Here is a 27,889-nt window from a genome sequence, read left to right on the forward strand (position 1 = left end):
ATGTACGCGGGGCGCAAGCGGAGGAGGCCGGTACCCCGGGCGTGAGTGCGGGGCGAGGGGAAGGGTCCCGGGAAGACGGGGGGGGGGGGGACACACCCCAGGGCCCCCGGGTAACGCGCCTCTGCCTGGCAGGGCCCGGCCGGGGCCGGCGGCCGGCGGCAGCTCCAACCCCTCCAAGCGGCACCGGGAGCGGCTGAACCGGGAGCTGGAGCGGCTGGCGGGGCTGCTGCCCTTCCCCGGGGAGCTGGTGGCCGGCCTGGACAAGCTGTCGGTCCTGCGCCTCAGCGCCGGCTACCTCCGCGCCAAGAGCTTCTTCAGCGGTAAGGAGAGAAACCACCTTCCCCCCCGCCTTTTTTTTTTCTCTGTAACTGCTTTTTTCCCCCCATTTCTAACACCACATTTTCTTGCTTGGCAATCTCCAGCTGCGATGCTTCAGGATGTATCCTAGAATGGTTTGGGTTGGAAGGGACCTTAAAGACCATCTTCTTCCCACTCCACGGCAGGGACACCTTCCCCTAGAGCAGGTCGCTCCGAGCCCCAGCGCACCTCGGCGAAAGCAGAGCTCGGGTTTGTTTGGGATTAGAGGGATCCGGCCAGATGATGAAGTTGATTTTGTTTGTGGGTTCCGCTGAAGTAGAAAATTGAGGTTTAGGCTGGAGGGTTTTAGCGTGATCCCGGGCTGAGGCTTTGGCCGGCACCGCTGTGAGGGGGAGCAGCGTATTGTGCAGCTCAGTTGGAAAGTTTCACCACACAAGTGACTTTTTTTTTTTCTTTCCCCCCCTGTTATAATAAACCGGTGAAATGCTCAGTGTGCTGACAATGAAGAATAATTGCCTGTGATGTGGTTACAGTTTATTTGGGAACCTTTTGAAATAGGCCGTGTTAAAGGCACGGCTGCATTCCACCGGGCTGTAATTGTTGTAACTAATAGGAGCCCACAGGAGGGTATTTAGGCAGCCCTGGATTTTCCCGGTGAAATAGCAGTGGCTTGAGGATGCTGCATATGACCTCAGCAACACCATAATTTCTCTTTTTGACTCCAAATCACTGAATGTATTGAATGCCCTTTTATTTTTTTTCCTTTTAAACCCTGCTTGTAGGATTGGCAAGCGCGTGAAATGAAAAATGCATGGCCTTGGAGAGGAGCTGTTTGCCTTGCAGCATCAGGGCAATTTGTTTGACACTATTGGCTGTGTTTTCTGCACTGGTTTTGCCATGGGAAGGAGCTCTGCTGCGTCGTCAGCCTTTGCAATGCTGAACGTGTTGCCCAAAACCCATCGTCTGTGACAATGCTCTGAAGCAGAGGAGGACCAGCGCGGTGCTGGTGTTCCTGAAGTACGCTTGTTCTTGCATAGGGTGGAAGTCCGTGGTGCAGCACGGGCCTCACTCTTCCCCTGACACATTAATAATTTAAAGTTTGCTGCTTAGAACGTATAAAACGGAGGAGTGGAAGTGATTCCTTAAAACAGTGGTTTTGAAACGGCTGGTCTTGTTGCAAAGCATCATAACAGGAGTTGCTTTGGGGTTTGTCGTCCTTTCCGGGGTGGTTGTGCCGGGATGGGGAACAGTGAGCACAGGGTGACTCGGGGCGGGGGGGGAGAGTCTCCCTGCCCTGCGAGCACCCTGCGAGGGCTGCGTGTCCTGGGGTTTGACGTACCTGCATCTCCAGCACTGCGGGTTACTTTGGTTTTGCATTGTGAGAAACTGGGAGATCCCGTTCTGAGATTCTCTCTCAATTTTTTCTTTTTTTTTTTTTTCTGTCATTCCATCTGGTTTGATTTCGTGGTTCCAACTTCCCAACCACTGAGCGCATCAGCGTGTCTGAAGCTACGGGATGGTACCCATCTCTGTCTGGTTTAAGGGCAGGACACAGTAATTCAGGTGTGGGAGGGAAGGAGGAAAGCCTCATCCTTTTAGATGCAAATAGTGATTTCAGACCTTCTTGAGTCTCTTCTGCAGCTTTTTTTAAAAAAAAAAAGGAGCTCTGGGCAAGCCCATCTACAAAACCAAATTATTTTAAGTGACTTTAGTCCCTTTCAGAGTGAATGCTGGAGTGATGTTGCTCTCTGAGAAGCTGTGCTTGAGCTGAGATGATGTTCAACTTTGGGAGGCTGCGGTTCAAAATATTCTGCTTATTCCTTGCTCACCTTTTTCTTTTTTTTTTTTCTTTTTGGTCATCCACATGTTTAGGTTTTTTTCCCCTTGATCTGTCAGGGAGCAGGGTTAGAAGGGGCAGCGGGGGTCTGTCTGCCTGCCTGCTCGCTGCTGAGCCGGGTGAGCTCACCTGCTCTGACTCCTGCTCAGCATCCTTGGATGTGTGAAATGGGATCCCGAGGAGGCTGTTTTTAGCTGCTGAATGCTGACAAGTCCTGTGTGAGACACGATCATAAAACTAAAGTGGTTTGGGGTCTTTTTGTGTTTATTTAGAGCAGCCAGCCTGTCCCAGAGCTGCCAGAAGGCAGCTCAGAACCAAGTGGTGCAAACCTTGTATTGATGGGGGAGGAAGCAGGAGCTGGCCCCTCCCTTGCTCGAGTGTGTCCCTGAAAGAAGACCAAGGAAAAGCAAGGGCAGAAACTAGAGTGTGCTGCTGTGCCCTGTGAGGAGAATCATCTTCACAGCATGTCCTCCTGGAGCAGGTCTCAGGTGGTGAGAACGATCACTGACATCAATCCACCCAGCAGGTTTATGCCAGCTGCTGCTTCTCCAGCTCCTGTATTAAATAATTCATTGTATGTCTCCTTCCCCTGGCTTTTTGAAAATCAATTGTCTTTTAATTTTGTTTCAGCACCTTGATTTTTGCATAGCTTGTGTATGGGGAAATCTGTACGGGCATAAGTGCTTAAAACCCAGGTGGGTTCTAGATCTTGGTCACTGGCAAAATCTTTGGGAGCTTCTCTCATTCTGTTTTGGGCTCCTGATAATCTTCTGGCCACATGATAAATTCTTCAAAATGCAGAGCAGGCTTCACAGCTCTCGTTAAACACGTACCTGCGATTGCATTGCAGTGGCCAGTCTGCACAGTTTGGGGTGGAGTGGCTGAGCTGTGCGGTGTGAGCAAGCCTGCTGTTTAGCTGTCGGAGAAGGCGGAGGAGATACCGCATGCAAGAAGCATCTGCATGTGCTTTTGTCTGAACAGTGGAGTTTTAAACGTTGGTTTGGGGAGATATTGCCAGGATGTCTTTGATTTTAAAAAAAAACAACATTTTTTTCCTTCATGCATGAGGATTTTTATATTTTATATGGCCTAAATTGAAACCGTCCCTGCTCCCCTTCTGCTTGTTTGGGAGCATGATTTTAGGCCTGCAGTTGGGTGAGAGAAATCAGAGGATTTAAGACCATTCAGTGTTTTGTTCTTTAATCTTTGGAGTGGTTTAGAGACCATCAAACATTGTCTTTGTTAAGCAGGGTTATTTATCTAAACAAACATTTCCTCACTGCCAAGTCCTGGGTTGGGTGTCTCTGCTGTGAAGCCCCTGATGCCAGACTGTCTTCTTCCAAAAGACAAAAGCATCTGTGTGTGTGTTTGCCTGCTAATTCTGTTCCTTTTTTGCAGTTTGGCAAATCTTTCAAGTTTAACAAAGCGGGAAGCAGTTTAGTGCCAGGAGTTTGCCATGTGCGCTCAGCATCTCTGGGCAAGGAGGGTTCTTGGCCGTGATAGCTCTTGGCCATGGTCGTCTTCTGGAAGGAGGCACTGCTTTTTGCCTTGTACAGCAATAATGATATAACACTGTTAAGATGAGTGTCGGGCTCCAAGTTGGGTGGATGGGAGTCCTGATGTCAGACAGGAGGTGCTCTCTGATTTTGACCATCTGAGGGACCTTCTGGCTCTCAGGACGTAAAGCAGCAAAGTGCCTTGGGATTACAGAGTGCCAGCCCCAGGACAGCAGATTTTCCTGTGGCACAGTGCAGGGCCAGCGAGCATGGTGGGGAGCCAGCTGTGCCACCAGCAAGCACACCCCAGCATGCCAGGTTTGATCCGTGGTGGGGTGGAAGAGGCTTCTCTTGTGATGGAGCAGCACCGCTGTCCTCAGCGAGATGCCCAGGTGCCTTTCTTTCACTCTGTTGTCTGGCTTTGCAGCTCAAAGCATATACAAATGCTTTCCATCCATGGGAACGCTGCTTACCATGACAGAGGTGAACTTAGGCGGGGGAACAGGGCCACAGGAGGACTTAAGACATTGGGAGAGATGTCCTGCCAGGGAGGTGGACTCCAGTGAGGAGCCCAGCCCTGCCCATCCCACATCCCGTCCCACTGGGTAAAGCAGCACTGACCCGAACCCAGCACCATTAGTTTGGACCAGGAGGACCGAAAGGAGCTGAAGTTGGCTTCCAAATCGAGGGTCCTATCCAACCTTCAGAGCAAGTTGACGTAAGAGCTTCTGCCTTCTCCTTTCCTATCCAGGTCTCTTTTCTTCTACAACAGTCCCCCCAAATGTCTTATTTCTTTATTCCCCCTTGGTGAGACGCATATTTTTAATTCTCATTCACCATCTTAGCCTTCCTCCCTGCTCTGCAGGAGGCTCTTGCAGCGCGTGTGGCTCGGTAGAGGTGGGAGCGTGCTGCAGGGCTGCTGCTGCCAGAGCTGAGGAGCCAGGCGCAGTGGTCTGCATCTCCCCAGAGCCTGGGACCCCACTCCTGTCTCCTCCCTGATGCTGAGGACTGTCCTCAGAGCGGTGCAGCAAAGCCAAGCCGCCGAGCAGCCTTGCTCCTGCCATCCTTCTCTCCCTCCCTCTCTCATACCCCACGTCCTGCTGTTGGGCGGCCGGTACCGCCGTGCCGGGGTCTGCACGGCACATCCTACCACATGAGTGCCGGCAGCTTAGCCCAGTGGTGCCTGGCAGGCTGGTCCCCTCTAATCCCTCCCCATCTCTCCCCTTGATGCTAGGGCCCCGCAAAAGCTGCTGGCTTATGGGAGGGTCCTTGTTTCTTCTGCCTTCTTCATCCTCTGGAAGCCGGGAGAGAAGGGAAGATACTCCAGGGGAAGGTTTGTCGCTGCATCTTGCGCTGCGTGGTGATTTGTTAGCAAAAAGGAAGATGTCTCAAAGGTGCCTTGCCATGTGGCTGTTGGGTAATGTCTGTGTTGCTTGTCCGCTTAAACACCCGGTGGGAAGTCAATTGGCAGACCTCAAAATAGGCAAGGGCTCAGTTCAGAGAAGTGTCTCTTGCAGTTTGCTCCTGCAGCGTGCTGGGAAGGTTGTCCAAGCTGTACTTCTCACCCTACAGCGAGCCTGGCCCATCTGGGGTGTGACAGCTAGCCCCCGCTGAGCACTCGCTTGCCCTTGGGGGCCAGCTCGGTGTCCCGTGCTTGTCACGGATCTGTGCCCGCGTGGCTGTTCCCAGGTGCCTTCACACCGGCGCTTTGCCAGGACCTAGTGGTTGCCTGAACCGATCTCAGTTGGGCTTTCATGGGCTTGTGCTGTTTCGGAGGGCTATGACGCAGCACAGCTTTCCCAGCTGTTCCTCAAACTGAAGCTGGGGAGGAGGCAGCACGGGGCGGCACGCTGCTGGGAACGCACATGTTTGCTCGCTCACCTTAAATCAAACGCTCTAGGGGTGGCTGTGGTTGCTGTGGCACCGACGTCCAGCCATTGACCTGCAGCCTTTGTTTCACATGAGGTGCTGAATCGAGTCTGGGGTCTATAAACCATAGGAAGAGGGGTAAGAAAACCTTGGTCCATGGTGCGGAGAGGTGTGTGCTTGAACCTCACTGCTGAGCCTTGCTGTAAGCCAGTCGTGGGCTAACACTGCTTTGAAATGGGGCTCCTCAGGGATGCAGATGTACCTCTGCCTGTGTGCAGCATCCTACCCAGAGAGCTGGGCTTGCCGGCAGCCGAGGCACTGCCTCTGGGCAGCTCAGAGACATCGCTGGCTGGAAGGAGAGGAGGAAAATACCCTGGCATGTATTGTGGCGTTAGAAATTTTTGGCTCAAGATGAATTATCATCCACACAGTCTGTTGTCATGGATCAGAGGGTAGATGTAACCTTCGTTTTGGGCTGTATGTGGTTTTGAGCTATGCATAGTGTGTTTTATGTGGACGGTTAGTGTTGTGTATCCAAAACCTGAGCAGTTTGCCTCTCCTACGTGTTTTTTAAAAAAAATAAGGTTTGGGGGTTTTCCTGGAGTCCTCTTAAAATCTCAGGGGGCACCTGTAGGATCCATGTGCGGCCTCAGGGCTGAGCCTAACCCTTTGAACTATGGTACTAAACAAACAGTTATTGCTAGAGCTGTGATGGCCCAAAAAGTGCCTAAGCTGCTCTCTGGCAGTCGAGTCAGACTGCAAAAGTGCTTTAAAATATATAGTTGTTATAGACCATATAACTGTGCCCCTGAAACCTCTGCTTAGGGGTGAGGGCATGAGACTGGGGCATGCATTTATTAATGTGTGGTTGTTTTGAGATGATTAACGTTGCTCATTTTTCACGTCATCTGCTCTCCCACTTTATGAGCTATTGGGCCATGTACTGTGGATAGCTGTAGCAATAAAGCCCAAGGGTTGGTTTAAGAAAACAAAGCCTAGTCCTGTGATCACCCTGCTCTCTTAATTGCCTAGGCAATGAGCTGGCCTTGGAGGAGCAATTCAAGCTGGGAAAGTCTTGTGACTTCCCTTAGGTAGGCAATTTTCCTGCTGCATGCTTTTCTTGCTGAATATTTCTCCCTGGGTCTCATGAGAGTAGGTGGTAGGAAGCTGTCGGAGGTCCCTGGGGCTTACCCTGGGCTCTCAGTGGCTGCCTGCTCTGCTGCCTACAAGCAGCCAGGGTCTCTCGAGGCTTCTCCAAATGCAAGCACGGGAGCAGAGCTGGCAAGAAACTCCAGGTTGAGGTTTCAGGCTGGGAGGACATGCACTTAAAGCTCCTGGGGGATGAGTGGTGGGAGCGGGAGGGTGCAAACTGCTGTTGATACTACAAGAAAGACATCAAGGTGCTGGAGCAAGTCCAAAGAAGGGCAATGAAGCTGGTGAAGGGTCTGGAGAGCAAGTCTGATGAGGAGCAGCTGAGGGAATTGGGGGTGTTTAGCCTGGAGAAAAGGAGGCTGAGGGGAGACCTTATTGCTCTCTACAACTACCTGAAAGGAGGTTGTGGTGAGGTGGGGGTCGGTCTCTTCTCCCAAATACCAAGTGACAGGATGAGAGGAAATGGCCTCAAGTTGTGTCAGGGGAGGTTTAGATTGGATATCAGGAAAAATTTCTTCACCGAAAGGGTTGTCAAGCATTGGAACAGGCTGCCCAGGGAAGTGGAGGAGTCACCATCCCTGGAGGGATTTAAAAGACGAGTAGAGTTGGCACCTGCGGACATGGTTTAGTGGTGGGCTTGGCAGTGCTGGGTTACCGGTTGGACTTGATGATCTTTAAAGGTCCTTTCCAACCAAAATGATTCGGTGATTCTAAGAAGAAGGGAAAGCCTGGCAATTCCTTGTCCTGTTTGTCCTTGTTTAAACCGCTGCACATGTTTCTCCCTTTGAAACCCAAGTGCCTTCAGAGATGTAACAGAAAGCTACGCATAGTCCAAACCTCCTTGCTTTTAAAAGTGCAATTAGATCTTTTAACAGGCATAATGGGACACATGTTACTAAGTGCGTGTTCCTGTTCTTTGCTTCTCAAAATAGTTGGAGGCATGTAAGCTTGCTGTAAAACGTGGATTAAATAACAGAGCAATGATCAGATTTGGCATGCCAACAGCTTTGGTGCCATCAGAGAAGCCAGAGAGGAGGTCGCAGTGCTTCGCCTGCCTTCACGACAGCAATTCAGCTTTCCACCGGTTTGAGCACGGCAATCAAGAAGGCATTTAGGCCAAATTTTGCTCCCTTAGCACCATGCCGTTTTTCCCTGCATTGCATGCTCCTGCTGAGCTGTGGCTGTGTCACCTGTGGGGTTCCTGCTGGTGGAAATGAAAGCTTTTGTGCTGGTGTCACTGGAGCATTGCAGAATTCCTGTGTCGTGATAGAGGGGGGGAGTTGGGCTCTTCTTCAGCTTTTTTGGGTGCAGACACTTGCTCTCATGGGTGGATGTGGCAGGCCTTGAAGGATGTCCCCAGCAGTGCCACCGGGGAGGGTGGCAGGCAATGCAAGTCCTTGTTAGTGGGGGGAGTCCTGCCACGCCAAGGGAGGAGGGAGATGAGTGATGTCTGATAGGGGCAACCTCAGGCTGCTGCGGTAGGGAAGGGAACTCGCCTGCTCCCATGCTGACAGCGCGTTGTGGCAGCCATCACCTGGCTCCTACCTGGGACCCGTGTGAGCTCATCAGCAAACTGCTCTTGTGGTGGAGGAACTCCGTCATTTATTTATTTTAAAAGGAAAACATCATTCTGACTGGGGGGGAAACCACTTTTCTGTTTAAATGACCCTTCTAGATTAGAAATTTAGATTGAAAATGAAGCAACCTCAATTTATGCAAAAGAAACCTGAAGAGGTTTTTTTTTCTAAATTTCCAATATTTTTGTTTCTTCTTTGCAATAAATTGCAGGAAAACAATTTTGAGGGGTTATTTAATGTGAGGGTGTGTGTTCCGAGCAGCAGAGCTGCAGGTCCCTCTGTCCGTGAGCATCTTGGAGCTGGAGAGATGGGTGGGAAAGGAAGATCTGGAGGTCTCTCATGGTGAGGTTTTGACTGCTGTGTGAGTGGAAGACCTGTTGTTCAGGGAATTGGCACAAATGACAGAAAGAGAGAGGTGGATAGAAGGCAATTTCTTTACTAAATAAATCAAGCCATCTCTCCTTCCCCTGGAGAGTGACTGATATGCCCAGGGGCATTGAGCCCTGTGGCAGAGTGCTTGCAGGGAGCACCATTACCAACACCCTGCTCTCTCCCCACCCAAGACCTGCTCAGACTAATAGCTGCTGTGCAGATGTCCCTGCCATCACTTGCAGCTGGGTTTGCTATTTCCTTGCTTTGTTCAAATGGTGCCAGCAGTGGTGGGGAGACACGAGTCCTCGCTGCTCTTGGAGAGCCATGAAGCAGTTGGGTTTCCTTCTGCTGCTTCTCCTGCATCAGTACCTGGAGTGGATTTGGGACCAAGTCGTCTAATTTTCCTCCTTGGCAGTCAGCGGCCGATGTGAAAGCCTGTTCCCACTTGGAGGTTTTGCCGTGTGGAGGGAAGGGGGCAGGGATATATCCTCTCAAAAATGTTAATACCCACTTGTTGGTGCAGAGATTTCTCAGGTCTGCAAAGTGAGGACCACCATGGTGCAGAAAGCATCCTCCTCCTGTGGGGAAGCAGATGCAGGCAGGGAGCTCATTCCTTGGAGATGGGGCCAGGCCAGGAGGGATTTTCTTCCTCTCTGCTAAAAGCCTTTTTGTGGCAAAATAGCCTGCAGGTCCTGGCAGAAGATATTATTTTCTTTTTCTGAAGAAACAGCAGGAAAAATGTGCAAGCCTTGTGTCCTGGTTTGGACTAAACCAGACCAATTTTTCTTTCAGAGATTTTTCCTTTCAGCTATGTCTCTTCTGAGTAACTGCACTTTCTGAAAATAACTGCATGTTTTGCAGACAGTGTCTGCTTCTAGGACTGATAACGCTCGAAGTTTATAGTTATCACTGAGGCACCGGTAGGGATGTTGTGCAGTAAGGCTCTTGCTGTACTTAGTCTTAGAGAAACCAAGGCCACTGCTAAATTCCTCACTGCTTAAGAGTGAAGAGCCGCAGGGGGGTCGCACCTGCAGGGACAAGCGGACAGGGCAGGTGACCCAAAATTGACCAGCAAAGGTATTCCATCCCATACACGTCATTCTCGGTATAAAGTGGGGGGATCATGAGGGTCTTGCTCTCTTTCTGCTATGGCCGGTGTCCAAGGAGGACTCCGTCTGTTTTCCTGCTGCCCTCGATCCCGATCCGTGCATCCCTGAATCCAGCTCTCGACCATCGCTGGGCCCAGCCTGGGCCTTCCCGGAGCCTGCCCTGCAGTGCTGGTGGTGACGTGGCTGACATCAGGGAGCTCGATCTTGGTTTTGTATATATTTGTATATATTTGATTATTCCCATTATTATTATTATACTCCTTTTCATTATTATAGTTCATTAAAACTGTTCTAACTTTCCAACCTGTAAGTGTCTCTCCCTTTTCTCTTTCCCTTCCCCTTCTGGTAGGGGGGAGGAGGGTTAATAGAGAGCGTCTGCCACTGGTTTAGTAGCCAGCCCAGCCTTAAACCCTGACACCTTGCTGCTTTCAGATGACCAGCTTCCCTCTCCTCACCTTCCTCCTTGCACACCTGCCAGCAGCAAGAGTGATGCTGGTGGCCAGAGTGAGGGAGCCCAGGAAAAGCCACTTCTCTCCTTTTTTTTTTTTAACTTCTTTTTCCTGTAAATGCCTGTCCCCACTTACACAGTGAGGGCGAAGACTGCACTTTGTCTCCCTGCCCAACGTGAAGGCAAGTGCTGTGTTGGGAAGGCCATCTTTCCCCTGGTGCTGAGCTCGCCCTGTTCCTGCCTTTGCCCTTCCCCAGGGTAGCCGGGGAGGATGCCGTGGTGGTGGGGAGGATGCCATGGTGGCTCTCCAGCTCGTCTCCGCTCCGTCAGGCTGATGCACTGTGACAGTTCTGCTGAATTGCTGACCCGAGGGGCTGCACGGGGCTATTTATGGGGAGACAAAGCCAGGGGACACCAGGCAGGAGGCCAGCCTGAGATGTCCACAGCCAAGAGCAGGTCATCTTTGGGGTTCCTTGGGTGGCTTGGATGAACAACATGGTGTTTGGTGAAGGTCATGGGAAAAGCCCCAAGGGGTTTCTGGTTTATGTGAGAGCAGCCCCTCGGCCCCAGTGGTTTGGTCCTGTTTGCAGGAGCAGGCTGGGTTTGGTGGCAGGTGTTTGCATGGAGGACAGTGGGCCATCCTCAGATTTTAACTTGTGTTTCCTCTGGCCCCACAGCTTGGGAGCAGCCCAGATGCTGATAGCAAAGTCTATTTTTAGACAGCGGTTGTGATCAAGTTTTCCTTTTGCAGGGAAATATCAAACCATTAAACCAGGCCTCTGAGTAGAGGGCAGCACCCTTTAGCTGCTCTTCTGTCATCCAGGTTTATTTTTGTCTTGCACCTCCAGCACAGCAGTGTGGGAGCTAGCAAAGGAGGACTGAATAATTCATAGCTCCTACATTTTGCTCACAGGGATCAGAAAAGCAAGTTGCTGGAAGGGCACTGTCAGAAACCTGCCCCATCCACACAATAGGACCCTGCCTGGGCGATGCAGCCGCCGTGCTGGCACAGTGCTCTGCTTGATGGCCTGCAGAGTCGGTCTTTGGGACGGTCCTGTGTCTGGTGGAAGGGCATTCTGTCCCCAAAGCCTCACGTGCATACCAGTGAGGCTCTGCAGACCACAGATCCTTCCTTGCTCCCACTTACTTGTGAGCCAGCGCTTGGCAAATGCCCACTGAGGATGCGGAGGACTTTGGGGTGGAAGGTGAGCCCTGGCAGTGGAAGAGAGTGGGTCTGAAGGGGACGGCGTGCCTTTGCTATGCGCTTGCCTATCCCAGCAGAGAGATGCTGACAGATGGGGAATTCTGCTTTGGAGAATGAACCAGCCCCTCTGCTCCCACTGCCCTGCAAACACGGGCCGCTGCTGGGTTCGGCTTCGGACCTCGTGGTCCTGGAAGGCTCAGAGATGGGTCTGGAGCATCCACCTTTCACAGTGGCTGGGAAGCTGCTCACCCATGAGCCTCTGAGGTCCTTCAGGATCTGCTCCACACAGATGGAGAAGCTGAGTTTCAGCAGCTGCTTTGGCAAAGCACAAGGCAAGCTGAGCGCTACAGAGCCTGATTTTGTTTGTGCGCTGGTGGTTGGTGCCTTCTGACTTGCTGCTCTGTCTCAGCTCGCAGCTTTGCTCCCGCTGACAGCTTTATGGGGTGTTTAATGACTTCCAGGGTCCACTTGATGCTCCTGTTGCATCTGAGCGTGGCAGCTCCTTGGCACGTGTAGCACAGGAGCTGGGAAAGGCAGATTCAAAAGAGCTTTTGCTCTCTCTGCGCAGGAGCAAGGGAGTGCACCGGGCAGGCTGCAGTGGTTACTGCTGCTGGAGCCTCACGCCTTTCCTCCCAGGTACTGAGGGGAGCAGCTGGTTTATCAGGAGCCAAATGCTGTCCTCTGTCCTTGTGGTGCTTGCAAGAAGCTTCCCAGCTTTGCTGCATTCTCCGCAGTCTCCTGGACAGGCCTGCCACGTGTAGGCTTTTTGTCACCTTACTCTTTAAATATTATCCACCCTAAAATATCCCCAGTATTTGTTCTCTTGGGGAGTACGGTACAAAATTTACAGACAGATCTTTTAGTTAAACTGAGCAATGGATTTCCTCATCCATAGTTATTGTGCATCGATCACTATTAGGTTGCCTGCGATCTCGGGTGTATATGTTTGTATCCACGTACGTGTTTTTCCGTGTTGTTTTTCTCTCACTGTGAGCTGTGGCTTGCCTTAATTTGATTTGATAAACCCACTGTGTTGCTGAACTGTAATGAGACATCATTGACTGGGTTATTGGGATCGTACCCTTCGAAACGGCTTGTTCCCTGTCCTGGAAGAGAGTGGGTTTTGCTGCAGTGCCTGTCGTGTAGGGCAGGCTTTGGCTGCTGTTGGTGGGCTGTCCTTTCCAAAGTCAGGGCACACAGGAGCTGATCGGCTCTGGCTCAGCATGGCAGAGAAACGCCAGGTGCAGTGACTCCGCCGGCAAGAGCAGAGCTGTCGCTCTGCCACGGCGGGGGGCGTGCGTGGTGTGGTACCCAAGGGCTGGCTCTTGCTCTCTGCAAGGAGTGGTGCGAGGCATTGGCCCTGTGTCCAGATGGGGACTGGGGACTTCCACGGTTGCTGTTGCTAAATGATAAGAGAGATTTCCAGCTGGTGAGCTCGCTAAACGTCCTTTTGTGCTACTGGTTGCAAATAACTGTAAACACAGGACCTCATAGTTATTCTGCTGATGCCTATCTATCTGCTTTAATCATCCCTGGCTTTAACTGCTCTTTACCTGTAGGTTGTTAAAGGCCTGGGAAAAAAAAAAAAAGAGGAAAAAAAAATGTATTTGAGAGTATTGGCTGGGTGAAAAATGTCCTGTTAAAATCAACTCTTTTGAGGAGTGAAGCAAAGGGCTGACTACCTCACAGCTTCGCCTGGCAGAGTATTGCCCAGCTTTGCAGCCAGGTCCACGTTTCAGATGTTCATGGTGGTGGCTTGCATGTGTTACTGCGGCACCGAAATCCCTTCTCTTTGCTTTGTGCAGTTGCTCTAAAGAATCACGGTGCCAAAGAAGTGGAGAGGGATGGAGACTGCAGCAATGGACCAGCTTCGGGCTTGGCAGCGGTACCGGAGGGCGAGCTGCTCCTACAGGTTAGTGCTTCTCGCTGGCCACCTGTCCCTGTGAGATGCCTTCAAGGGCATTTTCCTCTTGTCCCCTTTCCAGCTCCTTTGAATTTTACCCAAAGAGCAGGCTGTTCTGTTATTGATTGCAGGATGTTTTGGTGAAGCAGTGATTCCACATGGTGTAGTTCATAGTGTTTTGGACCGAGCAGAGGTTTAAGACATCTTCAGGTCCCTGGGGCAGAAACTGTGTTGCTGCTTCTCTCCTTTTTCCATCCTTCCTAAGAAAATTGCTGCCTGTGTATCATTTGGGTATCAGAACCCCCTCCATCTTGGTGGAAGCAGTGCTAAACCTCTGACCACAGAGATTAAGCTCTCCTGCTTCTCTGCCCTCGTGTGTAAATGGGCCATAGGTGTGACACAGGAGCCAAGCAGAGCGAGGTGTTTTGAGTGTGGTTTTCAACATGGGCACACTGGTCCCAACTTGTGGGTGTTGTCCAAACACTGGTGAAAAAAGGGAAGAAAATGTTATGGAAGTCTTCCCTGGTTTTCAGGCAGTGATGCACAGCACCGAGTACATAGATAGGTGCTGATGGGCCATATGCTCAGCCTGTATACACAGGATACGTGGATGTATCCCAGGAGCTCTGTGAGAGGCATATAACTGGCTCCTCTGGTGATGCTGGAGACAACGCTGGTGATGCTGCAGCATGGTTGGGCTGAGCCTGCTGCTTCCACGGGTTATTCAGAGATGCCAGGAGATGACCTTCTGTCTACAAACCCCACACAGTGAATAGGAAGAGGGCAGGCTCTGGCAGTGCAAGGTTCTGCAAGGACATGGGTCTCCCTTTCCCTCCCCACCTGTCACCCAAGCACGGGCTGCACCACTGTCCCCTGCCTGGCTGTCGTCCAGAGCAGGGTGAGCATGCTGGCCAGCCCCAGCTCCTATCCAAAAGCTCACTGAGCTGTTAGCAGTAAGTATAATTACTGTCCTGCTTGAGAGCTGGGGAGCCAGGATCTCGGTGTCTAGTGAGAGAAGGGCTAAAGCCAAGCTGGTTAATAACCAAAACCCTGAGGTTTTTCCACTGTGGATATAACCAAACCATGCTCAGCAGGGCTTGCCAGGGATTGATGTCCTGCTCATCAACTTGATGCCATCCTCACAGAGGTACGAAGCTGGGTGTTAAAAGCTCTGGGTTTATGTTTGGCCCTTCCAGGGGCCCGTCTGTGTCATGCTGAACGCAGCAGGAGCTCAGGAACTGCCTCTGTGCCACGAGGAAATGCTCCTACATGTTTATAAAACTACTTCTGCCCAGTCTGTTACCTTTGACATCTAAGCTTCCTTTGTCTCATCTCTTGGTCCACCCTAATTCTTCCCTTCCCCTGCTCTAATTTTCCAGCCTTACTTTTTTGGTGTGTCCTTCTGCACCAAGGCTCTCTCCAGCAACAATCTCAGCAGAGGAAGGTATCTTAAACTGGGGTTAAGCATGAAAACCCCTCTAAAGGAGCCAAGGCCTTAGCAAGGCTGAGAACCAAGTGGACTACCTCTGCCCAGGTGCACAGTGATGCAGGTACACGTCACTGGCTGCAGGATATTAAATCTGCCTGCTGGTTGGTGCAGTTGGGGAAGGACAGAGTGCTGCAAGATGCTGCTTGCTGCTGCTGTGGCAGAGCAATGCCTTTGAAGCTGCTCAAAGGGTTAAAGTGCATTTGGCAGCACTAATTAACCTCTGCAGCAGATTCCCACACACTGAGATCAACCCCAGTAAATAGAGAGAGCATTTGTGCCCAGAATAAAGGGAAAGAGAAAGGGAGAGAAACACTGACCTGGACAATGAAACAGGAGTTGGCAGCAACAATAGCTGGACTTGGCTGAGACTACACACTAGACCCTAATTAATCCTGATGTCTCTACATTACGAAGTGGGGGAAGAAGGCCAGGGCTGGCTACTGCAGCTTCCCTGCCTGCAGCCAGGTTAGTGGAACAGGGTGGTTTTGCTCTGGACAGCCATAGGGCTTCTGGGTTCTGCGCTGCAGGAGGACCCCTGCCTTCTAGAGGGCTGCTGCTTGGAGCTGGCAGGAGTGTCCCTGCAGGGATCTGTTGCCCTTAGGGAGGGGTGGCTGGGTAGTGCTGTCACGGCTGTGAAAGCTGTTCATCTTCTGGAGAGCTAAACCAGTGATTTTCTTGGGTTTTCATGGCCTTTTCTCTTAGGCAGCACTGTGGGCTTGAAGGTGTTTACTGGAAGTCTATCGGGATCATTTCAGAGCTGGGGAAACTGAGTCACAGAGCAATGCCTACCACTCAGGGTGAAGGGGAGACTCCTGTGGGCCTGCTCCCAGCCCTGGCAAAGTGATGACATGGTCTTCAAAGCACTGGGCTCGGCGCCATCGAGGCTTGCCCCCACGGTTGGCAAAGGCTGGTGCAGTGCCTGCAGTGCTTAGGAGGGCTTTGGGGTGCTCACCTGGATCCTGATGGTGCCTGTGTTAGCAATGCTGTCACGGGAATCACCTCCTACCTGGTGCCAGAGAGCAGGGATGAAAAGCCAGGGCTCCTAGGACAGCAGCTGCACTCCCAAACTGGTAGGGAAGTTCCTTTGCACCTTCTAATCTTCATGGATCTCCAGGTGCAAAGGACACTGCCAGACAGGACCCTGGTCCCTTCTCCCTGGTCCCTTCTCCCGTGTCCTATCTTGCCAGCCCTGGCTTGGAGAAAACACCCAAATTACTTCCCAAATTTATTAAGCCAGTGAGCTCCTCTTGAGGAAGACGGAGGCTCCAGTCAGCTCAGCCCATTCCTGCCTGGGAACGCAGTGCTCCCTTGGATGTTGACTTTGCAGTCCTGGAGCTCGAGGAGAGGATGGAAGGGCTGGTGAACTGTAAAATATGTAAGTTGTTTAGCATTAAAAATGCATCAGAAACTTTGGATTGATGGCTGCATTTGCTATTTTCTGTGGGGAGGGCTTAGTGCTTCGAGCCTGCATGGGCAAGGGAGCTTGAGTGAAAACAGCTTTTTTTGTGAAAACAGAGCACAGCGTTCAGCCTGTTTGGGTGGAGGGTGTGCACGAACGAGCACGTGCTCCAGGACAGGATGTTTGCATAGTGTAAATCTGTACACCACACAGAGAGAGAGCTCCAGAGGGAGAGGAGTGTGGCTGGGAGCATCCCCGTGGCTAATGTGTGCATCCCAGGTGCAGGTGGCTGCAGACACCCCTTTCCCCTGCAGACACTAATGCCTGGTCCTTTCGCTGCCATGTGGTGCTTCAGAAGGACGATGCTGTGCAGGTTGCATGAGTGCTTTGCAGCAGGTTGTCGCCAGGTGTGAGTTTGGGATGAATTGTTTGTTTGCCCAAAGGAAAAGGTACTCTGAAGTCAACCAGTGATTCTGTGGTTTCCCCTTGTCACAGTTTAAGGCTGGGCTGGCTATTAAACCGGTGGCAGATGCTCTCTATTAACTCCTCCCAACCCCCAGAAGGGGAAGGAAAAGAGAAAAGGGAGAGAGACTTATGGGTTGGAAAGTTAAAACAGTTTTAATGAACTATAATAATGAAAAAGAGTATAATAATAATAATGTAAATAATTAAATGTATACAAATACATACAAAACCAAGCTCAGGCTCCACTGGCGCTGCAGGGCAGGCTCCGTGAAGGCCCAGACTGGACTCAGTGACAGATGGAAACTGGATTCAGGAACACACGGATTGGGATCGAGGGCAGGAGAAAAATGGACAGTGTCCTCTTTGGCCACCGGCCAGAGAAGAAAAGAGCGAGACCCTCGTGATCCCCCAGCTTTATACTGAGAATGACATGTATGGGATGGAATACCTTTGTTGGTCAATTTTGGGTCACCTGTCCTGACCGCTCCTCCCTGGAGGTGCGACCCTTCTACAGCTCTTCACTCATAATCAGTGAGGAATTTAGCAGTGACCTTGGTTTTTCTGGGAATAAGTCTAAGCAAGAGCCTTTCTGCATAACATTCCTAATACCATTCCTACCGGTGCCTCAGTGATAACTATAATCTTTGAGCATTATCAGTCCTAGAAGCAGACACTGTCTGCAAAGCATGCAGTTAATTTCAGGAAGTGCAGTTACTTAGAAGAAGCTTAGCTGAAAGGAAAAATCCCTGAACAGAAAATTGGTTCTGTTTTAGTCCAAACCAGCACAATTCTGCAAGCAGTTCTGAGATTTTTATTTGCTCTTCACATAGAATGAATATAAATGTCCAATTTGAGCCTGAGCGTCCCCTCCCAGGACGGAAGCAAAGTTTTCCATCAGTTCGGATTAGGGTACGCTCAGACAGCTGTACGGAAGAGCTGCGTAACCTCGGAGAAAGCCAGCAGAAGGTACCGTCTGTTTTCTTGGTGAGCATAGCCCTGCTGATGTTGATCCCCCTTTTTTCTCTGGCCAGCCTTCAGCTGGTGGAGTTTACCCAAGCAAGGCAGGGCAGAGGATAATCTGAGAATGAACTGCAGGCCTTGACCTCTGCTAGGCAGAGCAGACTCCTCAGGTCTGTGAAAACCTGTGTTTTAGTTGCATGTGCTCTGGCACCACAGCAAGGAGCTTGCATAGAGGCAATTGCAAGGATGGAGGTGTCTGGTACTGTTCCTATCCTGCAGGGAGGATATGAAAACAAGAAGGTGCTTGAACAGTGTATGGGTGGATTTCACAGAATCACAGAATCGACTAGGTTGGAAGAGACCTCTTGGATCATTGAGTGCAACCTTTGACCTAACACCACCGTGTCAACTAGACCATGGCACTAAGTGCCACATCCAGTCTTCTCTTAAACACCTCCAGGGATGGTGACTCCACCACCTCCCTGGGCAGCCTAATAACCCTTTCTGTGAAGAAATTTTTCCTAATGTCCAACCTGAACCTCCCCTGGCGCAGCTTGAGGCTATGCCCTCTAGTCCTATTCCTTGTTGCCTGAGAGAAGAGGCCGACCCCCACCCTGCTAAAACCTCCTTTGAGGTAGTTGTGGAGAGCAATAAGGTCTCCCCTCAGCCTCCTTTTCTCCAGACTAAACACCCCCAGTTCCCTCAGCTGCTCCTCATAGGACATACCTTCTAGACCCTTCACCAGCTTTGTCGCCCTTTGGTGAGATCCAAGGCAGCGAGATGCCATTGAGAAGGTCTTCCTATCCTTCCTTCCAGGGCTTCCCCTGCTTTGTCTCCTCTCCTACACCTTTCTCTTGGTGGGTCAGCAGCTCAGCTGCCTGCTATCTGGGACCAGCCAGGACTTGGGTGACTAATGTCTGAGCAGAATGAAACCCGCTGTCCAGCTAGAAATGGGTGATGTGAGTGTGGCATGTACCTGCTGATCTCCTCTCTCCCACAGGCACTCAACGGCTTCGTGCTGGTGGTGACATCGGAAGGACTGATATTTTACTCCTCGCATACAATTCAGGACTACCTGGGATTTCATCAGGTTGGTGGGACACCTCTTACTGTGGTGGGTTTGCAGAGTGAATTTTTCCTTGGTGGAGAATAGCCCTGTCGCGGAGGAGAGCAATTAAGGTTTAGGTCGCTTAAGGAATCGCCACCAAAGTTATCAGCAAAAGTGATTTTTAATATGAATTTGTAAAAGCGTGACTTAACAAAGTCTGAATGGCAAAGTTCACTCTTACTTACTACAAAGGGGAAATTGAGGTAGAATTGGGCTAGAATGATTTATACAGAGATCGAGAATGGCCAGGGGTAGAGGGGAAAAGGGTAAGGGAAAAGAGTAAGGAAGACCCTCCTGTTGAGTCATGAGGTTCAGAAAGGATCCCCTTGCTTTCTAAACTCCTTCTCAAAGAGGAGTCTGCGTGCAGCTGGATCCAGTCCTAGTCCCAGACTTGCTCAATTGTTTATGTCTAAGGGAATTGGATACAGGGATTTCAGTGGTATTGATTGAGTATGGTGTTGTGTTTTGCACAACTTTGGGACAGCAGAAATTTAACACTATTAAGGTATACCATAAAATTAGATTATATGATTTTCTAGAAATACTTAATTGATAATCAACAATCTGTTATAATTGATACAGTGATTTAGTTAAAGATTCAACAAAGTTATTTAAATTAAATTGCGTATACACAAACACACACACAGAGATATAGATAGATATAGATATAGAGGTTAACCTACAATTAAGATGTTTCCCTTTCTGCAGATCATAAAATTTTGGGACTCAATCTTTGAAAATCTCATGAAATTGAAATATAGTGAATTACTCAGTATATGTCAATTTTAACGTGATGGCATCCTGGGGTGTATTAGAAGGGGTGTGGTTAGCAGGTCAAGAGAGGTTCTCCTCCCCCTCTACTCTGCCCTGGTGAGGCCGCATCTGGAATATTGTGTCCAGTTCTGGGCACCTCAGTTCAAGAAGGACAGGGAACTGCTAGAGAGAGTCCAGCGCGGAGCCACGAAGATGATTAAGGGGGTGGAACATCTCCCTTATGAGGAGAGGCTGAGGGAGCTGGGTCTCTTTAGCTTGGAGAAGAGGAGACTGAGGGGTGACCTCATTAATGTTTTTTATAAACATGTAAAGGGCAAGTGTCATGAGGATGGAGCCAGGCTCTTCTCAGTGACATCCATTCACAGGACAAGGGGCAATGGATGCAAGCTGGAACACAGGAGGTTCCACATAAATATGAGGAAAAACTTCTTTACAGTGAGGGTAACTGAACACTGGAACAGGCTGCCCAGAGAGGTTGTGGAGTCTCCTTCTCTGGAGACATTCAAAACCCACCTGGACGCATTGCTGTGTGACATGATCTAGGTAATCCTGCTCCGGCAGGGGGATTGGACTAGATGATCTTTTGAGGTCCCTTCCAATCCCTAACATTCTGTGATTCTGTGAAACCCAATAATAGTGAATTACTCACTCTTTCCCTTCATCGGCATCTATCAGCAAATGGTCTAAAGTATCTCATGAGTCTATCCTGGACGTCACGGAATCTGCCCTGAGAGGCATCCCAGCTCAAGGGGAGATGCAGGGTCACAGCCTGCTGCGATCCCCAAGAGCTCAAAGGGATCACTTAGGATCAGTATTTATGGGATCACAAGGTGATTGACTTGGGTCAGTACCTTTTCGTGGTGGCCATTATTCTTGTCAGCCAGTCTTGGCACCTTTCAGAGTGGGCAGTGGTCTGTGCAGGAGGAGTTTGGGTACATTTCCCAGCCAACGGGAGCTTTAGGTTGGCTTGGGGAGTGCCCAGTCATCCCAACTCACTGTTCTTGTCCGTTTCTTGGGCAGCAGGAGTTGCAGGTGTGGTTTGGGAGTGCCTTACTAACTCACTGTACTTGTGCCCAGGATAGGGAGGTACCAGATCATCTCAACTCACTGCGCTGCCAGACAGGATCAGAGAGCACCTGGTTGTTTCAGACCACTCACTGTTCCCTGATTAATGTTGGCTGATCCTGACATTACGATGTGGCCTGGTGGTGGGAGTGGGTCTGCATCACCACAAGCCCCAAGTTCCCTGCGGGGAGGAAGCTCTGCAGGGATCACAGAGTCTCAGGGGCTCCATGGGGCTTTTCCTTGGTCTTGTGAGTTTGGACCCCATGTTGCCAGACATGATTGTGGGGAGATGTTAAAGCAATTTCACTAGCCCACAGATGCTTTCCACCAGCCACATTGACAGGCTATGAGGTTCATGGTCCCATTGTGTAATGCCATGGTGAGATGTCTGGGGTTCCCTGCCCAGTTTGCCTTTGGGCACCCACTCCTCTGGGCAACCCCTGGTAAATCCCATAAGGCTCCAATGCTTTGTGGTTATCTGGGCACCCAGGTAAGCTGGAAGACAGTAGGTCAGATTTATGGGGAAGTGGGACTTGACTTACCTACAGTCCTTTAGTTACTGTGTGTTGCTCCCACACAGCTGGCTTTCCCCAGCATCTGGTGTAGATGAGGACTGTCCACCTGGGCAGATGGAGCAAGTTCTGGAGGAGGTGCCTTGTTCTTTCAGGAACAGTGTAGGGACGGGGTGGCTTTGCTGTTGTTTTGTTCCCAAACCCATGTTTTCATCTCATCCCATAAGTCAGCACTAGGATTTTGAAGGACACCATGTTATGGGGATGAGCGTGTTAGAGTGGAGCTGTATTACTGCTGCTAGTGGCTTTTTAGGATGGAGGAGGGGAAGATCTGGCCAAACCCGAGCAAGCAGCCCTCTGAGCCAGATGTGCTGCCTGTTCCCACCAGCATCAGCTTTGGTGGAAGGTGTCAGACCTCCTTCAGCCAGTGTGCTAGTTGAGCACTGGGGGAATTGGGTGGGATATGATGCAGGATTTGGGCCCGTGACAGGCTGTTTCCAGGTGGGACATGAAAACTGGTGCCTGGGGGGCAGTCCACAGAGCTCATGCATTGCTTTTTTCTTCTAGACAGATGTCATGCACCAGAGTGTCTTTGAGCTGATCCACACCGAAGACCAGCAGGAATTCAGACGCAACCTCCACTGGGCCCTCAACCCACCCCACGCTCCTGAGGGTGAGCCTTCTCCAGAAGGTAAATGCAGGCTGGGAGCCAGGCATACTGGCTGGCACAAGGTGCGTAGCTCCCCATGTACACCGGGGAGCCCAGCTCCCTGCCGTCGCTTGCATGGGGCTTGCATCCTTGTGGCTCAAGCCATGGGTTCATCCAAAACGCTGTAGCATTCCATGGGTTTCTGTTGCTGTGCTCATCAAACTGCCACAGTCCCTGGTGCTGGGGACCTCCAGCCCTTGTTGGGGACTCCCAACCCTTCCTGGGGACCCTTGCTTGCTCCTCTCTCAGTCCCTCTCTCCCATAGGGGGGAAGAGTCTCGGCTCTTCTGCTGTCACCTACAAGCCAGATCAGCTGCCCCCAGAAAACTCTTCCTTCCTGGAAAGGAGCTTCGTGTGCCGCTTTCGCTGCCTCCTGGATAATTCCTCCGGCTTCCTGGTGAGTACAGACCCACGCTGTGATCTCCACAGCAGGGGGGATGCAGGCTTACCCCAGGGGTCTGTGCCACTGCTGGAGCATAGAAGTGGGCCTTGAAAGACCTGGCGTTCCTTTCTGCCCTGTGCAGCACCTGCCTGTCTCAATCAGGAGGTATTTCTGCTGTCTTTCATAGGTTTGGTCTCTACCTACAACCTTTCCATGTGGGTTTTTTTCCTCTCCTCTCAGAGATGCTGAATCTTGAACAAAAGTGCTTTTCCTCTACACATTTTGCAAGGTTTTTGTGTTAAAGGCATGTCTTAAGACCAAGTAGGTGGCATTCATCCCTCCTCCTCTCTGCTGCAAGTTAGTGGGGTTCTTACCTTCAAAACCACAGGTGTAATGATGCTGTTTCTCCCTCTCATCTTGCTTCAGTCTGGAAACTCAATAGGAAGAAAAAGCCTTGGTTGTCCATTGTTTGGAAGCACACTGATCCCTGATGGGGCTGTGGTATAGCTCTGTTAAAGTGCAAAGCAGCCCATGCATTGCATGATGCCCGTGTGCTTGGCCCTGCAGCTGCTGTGCATCTGAGCTCCAGGCTGGCAGCGAGCAGCTGCAGGGGGAGAAAGCAGTGGGCTGCTGCCACAGGGAGCTCAGCGTAGCGTCCCTTTGATCCTGTGTCTTATTTTTGTGGGGAGCACTGGAGTCGCAAGGGATTATTTGCATCAACTCTACAGCAAGATGCCTTGCTTTCCATGCAGCTCTCCACCCTCTCTTCTCTCTCCATCAAATTTTCTGTGTGACACTGAACTTCTCTTCCCAGGCTTTAAACCTTCAAGGCAGGCTGAAATTCCTTCACGGGCAGAACAAAAGGTCTGAAGACGGGTCTGCACTGCCACCCCAGCTCGCTCTCTTCGCTATCTCCACCCCCTTGCAGCCCCCGTCCATCCTGCAGATCCGAACCAAGAACATGATCTTCAGGACAAAGCACAAGCTGGACTTCACCCCCTTGGCGTGCGATGCCAAGTAAGCAGCAGAGCTGATTTGGGGGGTGATGCTGCGTGTTTCCAGCATGCTGGTCCATACCCTGGCTTGCCTGGGTGATGTCCCACCCCAGCTCTGCCTCTGAGCTGGGTGTGTTCTTGGTCTCCCGCAGGGGGAAGATCGTTTTGGGCTACACCGAGGCGGAGCTGCGGATGTGCGGCACTGGATACCAGTTCGTCCACGCTGCTGACATGCTGTATTGTGCCGAGAACCACGTCAGGAGTAAGAGTCTCTTCCCTGGTCCCTTGTGCCCACCTCTGAGGCAGATGAGTGGGCTGGGCTATGGGCAGCTCCGTTGGCTGCTGTGTCAAGCCCGGCAGCTCTTTCCCTGTAGGATGCTTTGCTTTATGCCTTCTTGTGATGCTCCTGTCACTGCAGGGAGCTTGGGGTGGTGTGTAGTGAAGGGTATGTAGCTGGGATGGTGTCCCCTGCATGTGCCAGCCGCGCTACTGCTGTGACCCCACCTGCTTGTCCCAGCTGGAAACGGCAGCATCACTGGAGGCAGCCCTGGCTCCGGTGATGTGCTGACAGCCCTTGGTACGTGTGCTTCCTCCCGGCAGTGATGAAGACGGGCGAGAGCGGCCTGACGGTCTTCCGCCTGCTGACGAAGGAGAACTGCTGGAAGTGGGTGCAGGCCAACGCACGGCTTGTCTACAAGAACAGCAAGCCCGAGTACATCATCGTCACACAGAGACCCCTCGTGTGAGTGCCGTCTGGGTCAGCCCAGGCTGGGATGGGGACAGGCTGGCTTTTTGCATCAATGTGAACGATGGGACGCCCTGAGCAGGGCGGGATGTTCGATCTGTCATTGCTTCTTGTGCCTTTTAAAGGAGCAGCCATAGGATACTGTGCTCTGATGCTGTTCAGCCACATCCCCCTCTGCAAGGCCAACCCACAAGTAAGGGAGAGCGCTGAGCAGTGCCCTGCACCTCACATCCCGGCACTGGTGTCCTGGGCACTGGTCCAGGCTCACCCTGGGGAGACTGGTGGCTGCTCTCCAGCAGCTGTAGGGACATGTGGGTGCAGGAACAGCAGGGACCTCAGATGTGGCTGCTGTATGGCAGCAGCCCAATATCCCTGTCCTAAGGGGTGGCTGCAGTGTAGATGAACAGGGCAAAGGTGTGACTGCTGTCTGGCAGAGCTCTGTTACCCTTTGCCTTGTAAGTATCCTCTTGGTTATGCTACAGATGTGTGTTTTCACATGTGTGTATATAGAAATATGTGTGCATGTATTTGTACGTAAATGCATATGTAAATGTATGATGTGTGGTTCTGCTTGGTACATGCATGCTGATCATAGCAAAGGGGCTTTGGCTTGCAGGAATCAGTTATCCATTGCAGCATTTTGTGGTGTGCGTTTGCGCATATACAAGCCCCAGTCTCCTCTTCCTGCCCTGCAGAGATGAAGAAGGAGGAGAGCACCTTCAGAAACGGTCCATGCATCTTCCCTTTACCTTTGCTACAGGAGAGGCAGTCTTATACCAAAGTGCTTACCCTCTCCCAGGCTTCCCTGACCCTTTCCAGAGCAAAGGGAGAACCAGCAAGTCCAAGAAGACCTCCCACAGCCATGGAGGATGCTCCCAGAAGGATGGCGTTGATCCCAGTTCTCTGCTGGGTGCCATGATGCAACAGGACAAGGCAGTGTACATCTCCCATCCAGCTCCTGCACCTAACCACTCCTTCAGCAGCAGTTCTGTGGACCACCTCGATGATGTGTCCTTGCTGGATGCAGGAAGAGATGCCTGGAGTATGGGCACTGCTCCAGTTTCTTCAAGGGGGGACAGCCTCAAAGAGGAGCTCGTGGATTTGCAGCAGGACCACCCTCTCTCAGCCACCCTGGACTCGCTCTCGATTAAGAGTGATGAGAGCTGTTTCAACAACGAGCTCTTCAGTGCGCTGGAGGGCCTGGGGTTGAACGGTGAGGACCTGGAGCTCCTGCTGCTGGATGAAAAAATGGTGATGGTCAATACGGACCCTGACCGCAGGCCGTGCCTGAATGACTGCCTCGCCAGCAACGAGATTCTCTCCTACATCCATGCCACTCTGGTGAACAAGTACGAGGGAGGACAACAGGTCTGTCCCCTGCCAGGCACATCCCCGAGCCCCCATGAAGGCACTGCTACGTACCAGGCCCACGTGGAGGACGAGGACTCACAGTGCCTGCCCCAGCACGTGGTGCAGCCCGGCATTGCCCCGGGCCAGCCCCCTGCTCCACTGTGGGAACAGCCCCTCCACTCTGTGCCGGGGCAGCTGTCCCCGCTGCTGCCGGTGCTGGCCGAGGAGGAGGAAGAGCCGTCTGATGGCTCGCAGTGGAGGCCAGCTGAGGAGGAAGGTCTGCTCCGCTTCCTCCAGCCGGAGCGGGGTACCTCATGGGACAAGGTACCCAGGTCACCCCCGGGAGCCCCCTGCCTGCGGGAGCCACCCAGGGCCCAGCAGCTGGAGGGTGACTTCACAGCCATGCATCCCACCCGAGAGAATGCTCGCTGGTCCTTCTCCCTGACCAGCCAGTGCCAGGGCCATGTGGGACCCCCCGGCCAGCTGAAACACCGTCACTTGCCAATGAAGGGGTTGTGTGGCCATAGCCTTGACCCCACTCCACACTTCCCTCCCAGCAGCAGCCCCAGCCCGTGGCAGGACTATGTTTCCTCACTCCTGGGGTCCCCAGCTCAGTCTGATTTTCATGGTATCAGCCAAGACTTGATCTCCCAGCATCAGGGCTGCATGGGTCCAGGGCCTGGCGCGCCGACGGTACACTTTAACCTGAACGGATTATACAGCATGGAAACTGCAGGCAGCGGGGGGGCCCAAGCAGAGATGGCTCCGTACTCTGGGTTTTTCCCCTCCTCCTCATACCAGCTGATTCCCGAGAAGCAGCCGAGCCCTGTTCCCTCCATGCCCCAGCACCCTTTTCCGAGCTCATCTGCAGAGTGCTTCAGGAGCGTCAGCAGCCCATCAGAGACTCCCGTGAACTCCTATGGGACATACGCCTCCACGCTGAGCCAGGAGAGCAGGCACAGGGTAAGGGCCTTTCTCCACTCTTGTGCTCAGTTTTTTTCTGTGCTGGTATTTCCTGGGGGTCTCAGCACAGGGAGGCACGTGCTGCCTAGTTAGTAGACAGGAATCACCTTGCTTTAGCTGGTGCATGGCCAGAAAGGAAGACTTCAGGGGGTCTTCTTTGCACCAAGAGTTGAAGAGCAAACCACCAGAGTGTGGGTTCTTCCCTTTAGAAGGTGGCTGTCTCTGTGTCTGATTTCCATATGGTTTGTTTAATTGCCATTTCTGTACAGGGAGTAATTCCAGCCATGCACTGGTAAGCTTTGATGGGTGGTACAAAGCATGTGTGAGATGAAGATCTTTTGTACCATAAGGTCTTTCCCTTGTGGAAGTGTCACCTGGCCTGTGTACAACCCTTATCAAGAGCCCATCCACCTGCTGCTAGCCCACTGCCATCACAAGGCGAGGTCTGCAGCATTGGATCTGAGCATCATGGTGCCCTTCAGGGCTGTTCTCACACATGAGTCCTCTGGGATCAGGGCCAACAGCCCAAACCGTGGCTGCTTGCGGAGGACATAGAGAGTGAAAGCTGCCTGGCCCTTTCCCCTCTCCCTGATGCAGATGCCATGCATGTCTGTAAGGGGCGTGAGCTTTCTGGGCTGGGGCTCATAGTGTGGAGAGCTGGTCTAGATCCTGGAGGAGCCCATCTCTGCAGTGTTGCTTCCCTATCCTGCGGCACCACCAGGCAGGGTGAGATGTCTAGGGTGGGTCTGTCCTGCCTCCCTGCTTACCCAGCCCTGCCCTGGCAAATTACTGTCCCCAGGGCAGCTTGTTCCTCAGTGCCAGACATCTTTTGCTACTGGAGTGGTGCCCTGCTGTCTCACAGGGTTCTCTGTGTTAACCTCTGGAGCCATCAGATGCTGTCAAAGCATCTTCTGTTTCTTCCTGAAGGCCATACTCTGCGCCTCAGGTCCTCCCATTCTCCCATCTCCTTCACTCAACACACCAGGCGTCTTCTAGCTCTGTTGAAGAGCTTGACTCTCGTCCTGCCTAGGGGTTTGGGAGATTGTAGGACCAGTGAAGAACAGCCCTGACACATCTCTAGCGCTTGGTGGCCACCTCTTGTGGCTGCTGTGTTTTTGGCTTGCCAGTGCAGCAAGGGTGCAAGACCCAGGTGTTTGGTTCAGATGCAGTCCAGGTGCCCATGATTTACAGATAGGTTTCATGAGTGAGCTACAGGGCTGTGACCTGGTCAGGCTCTGCAAAGGTCAATTAGCAGGTCAGTAGGTGAAAATTAGTGCCGAGGAGGTTGGATGCACTTACCCTCTATGTGCTTTCAGCCTCTTGTCAGTGAAGCGACCAGTCAGCATTTGCGAGAGAGGAGCTGGGGAAGGTGTGGGGATGTGTATGGGGTCACTGCTAAGCCCCTGTACCACCGGGGGTGGTAGGGCAGGAGCCGACCTGCTCCCCCTCCTGCCAGCCTCCTCTGGGCACCAGCCCAGTCAGTACTAGTAAAATGCTGCAAAATGCCTCAACACCATTTTCTCTCTCTTCTAGCCTGAAAGCAGCTGTGTTTTGCCCAGCACTCCCATGGGACTCCCCAGAGACCACCTGGTGCTGGGGGGGAGCCCAGTTCCCCCCTGCCAGCCGCATCCCCGGGCAGAATTGCAGCCAGATCACCCTCATGCCTCCAGCAGTGACTTCTGTCTCTAG

General features: G+C 51.9%; 1 protein-coding gene across 1 annotated transcript; it reads left to right on the forward strand.

Annotated features, from left to right (window-relative positions):
- On the forward strand, positions 1-27,889 carry LOC137666979 (aryl hydrocarbon receptor-like). The gene is made up of 11 exons (XM_068407314.1): positions 1-41; positions 133-320; positions 13,188-13,294; positions 18,599-18,688; positions 21,625-21,748; positions 22,032-22,162; positions 22,962-23,164; positions 23,295-23,404; positions 23,743-23,884; positions 24,583-26,200; positions 27,734-27,889. The coding sequence occupies exons 1-11, from the start codon at positions 1-3 to the stop codon at positions 27,887-27,889; spliced, it is 2,910 nt and encodes a 969-aa protein (XP_068263415.1).

This window comes from Nyctibius grandis, chromosome 9, assembly GCF_013368605.1.
Source record: "Nyctibius grandis isolate bNycGra1 chromosome 9, bNycGra1.pri, whole genome shotgun sequence".
In the NCBI taxonomy this organism is placed as follows: Eukaryota; Metazoa; Chordata; class Aves; order Nyctibiiformes; family Nyctibiidae; genus Nyctibius; species Nyctibius grandis.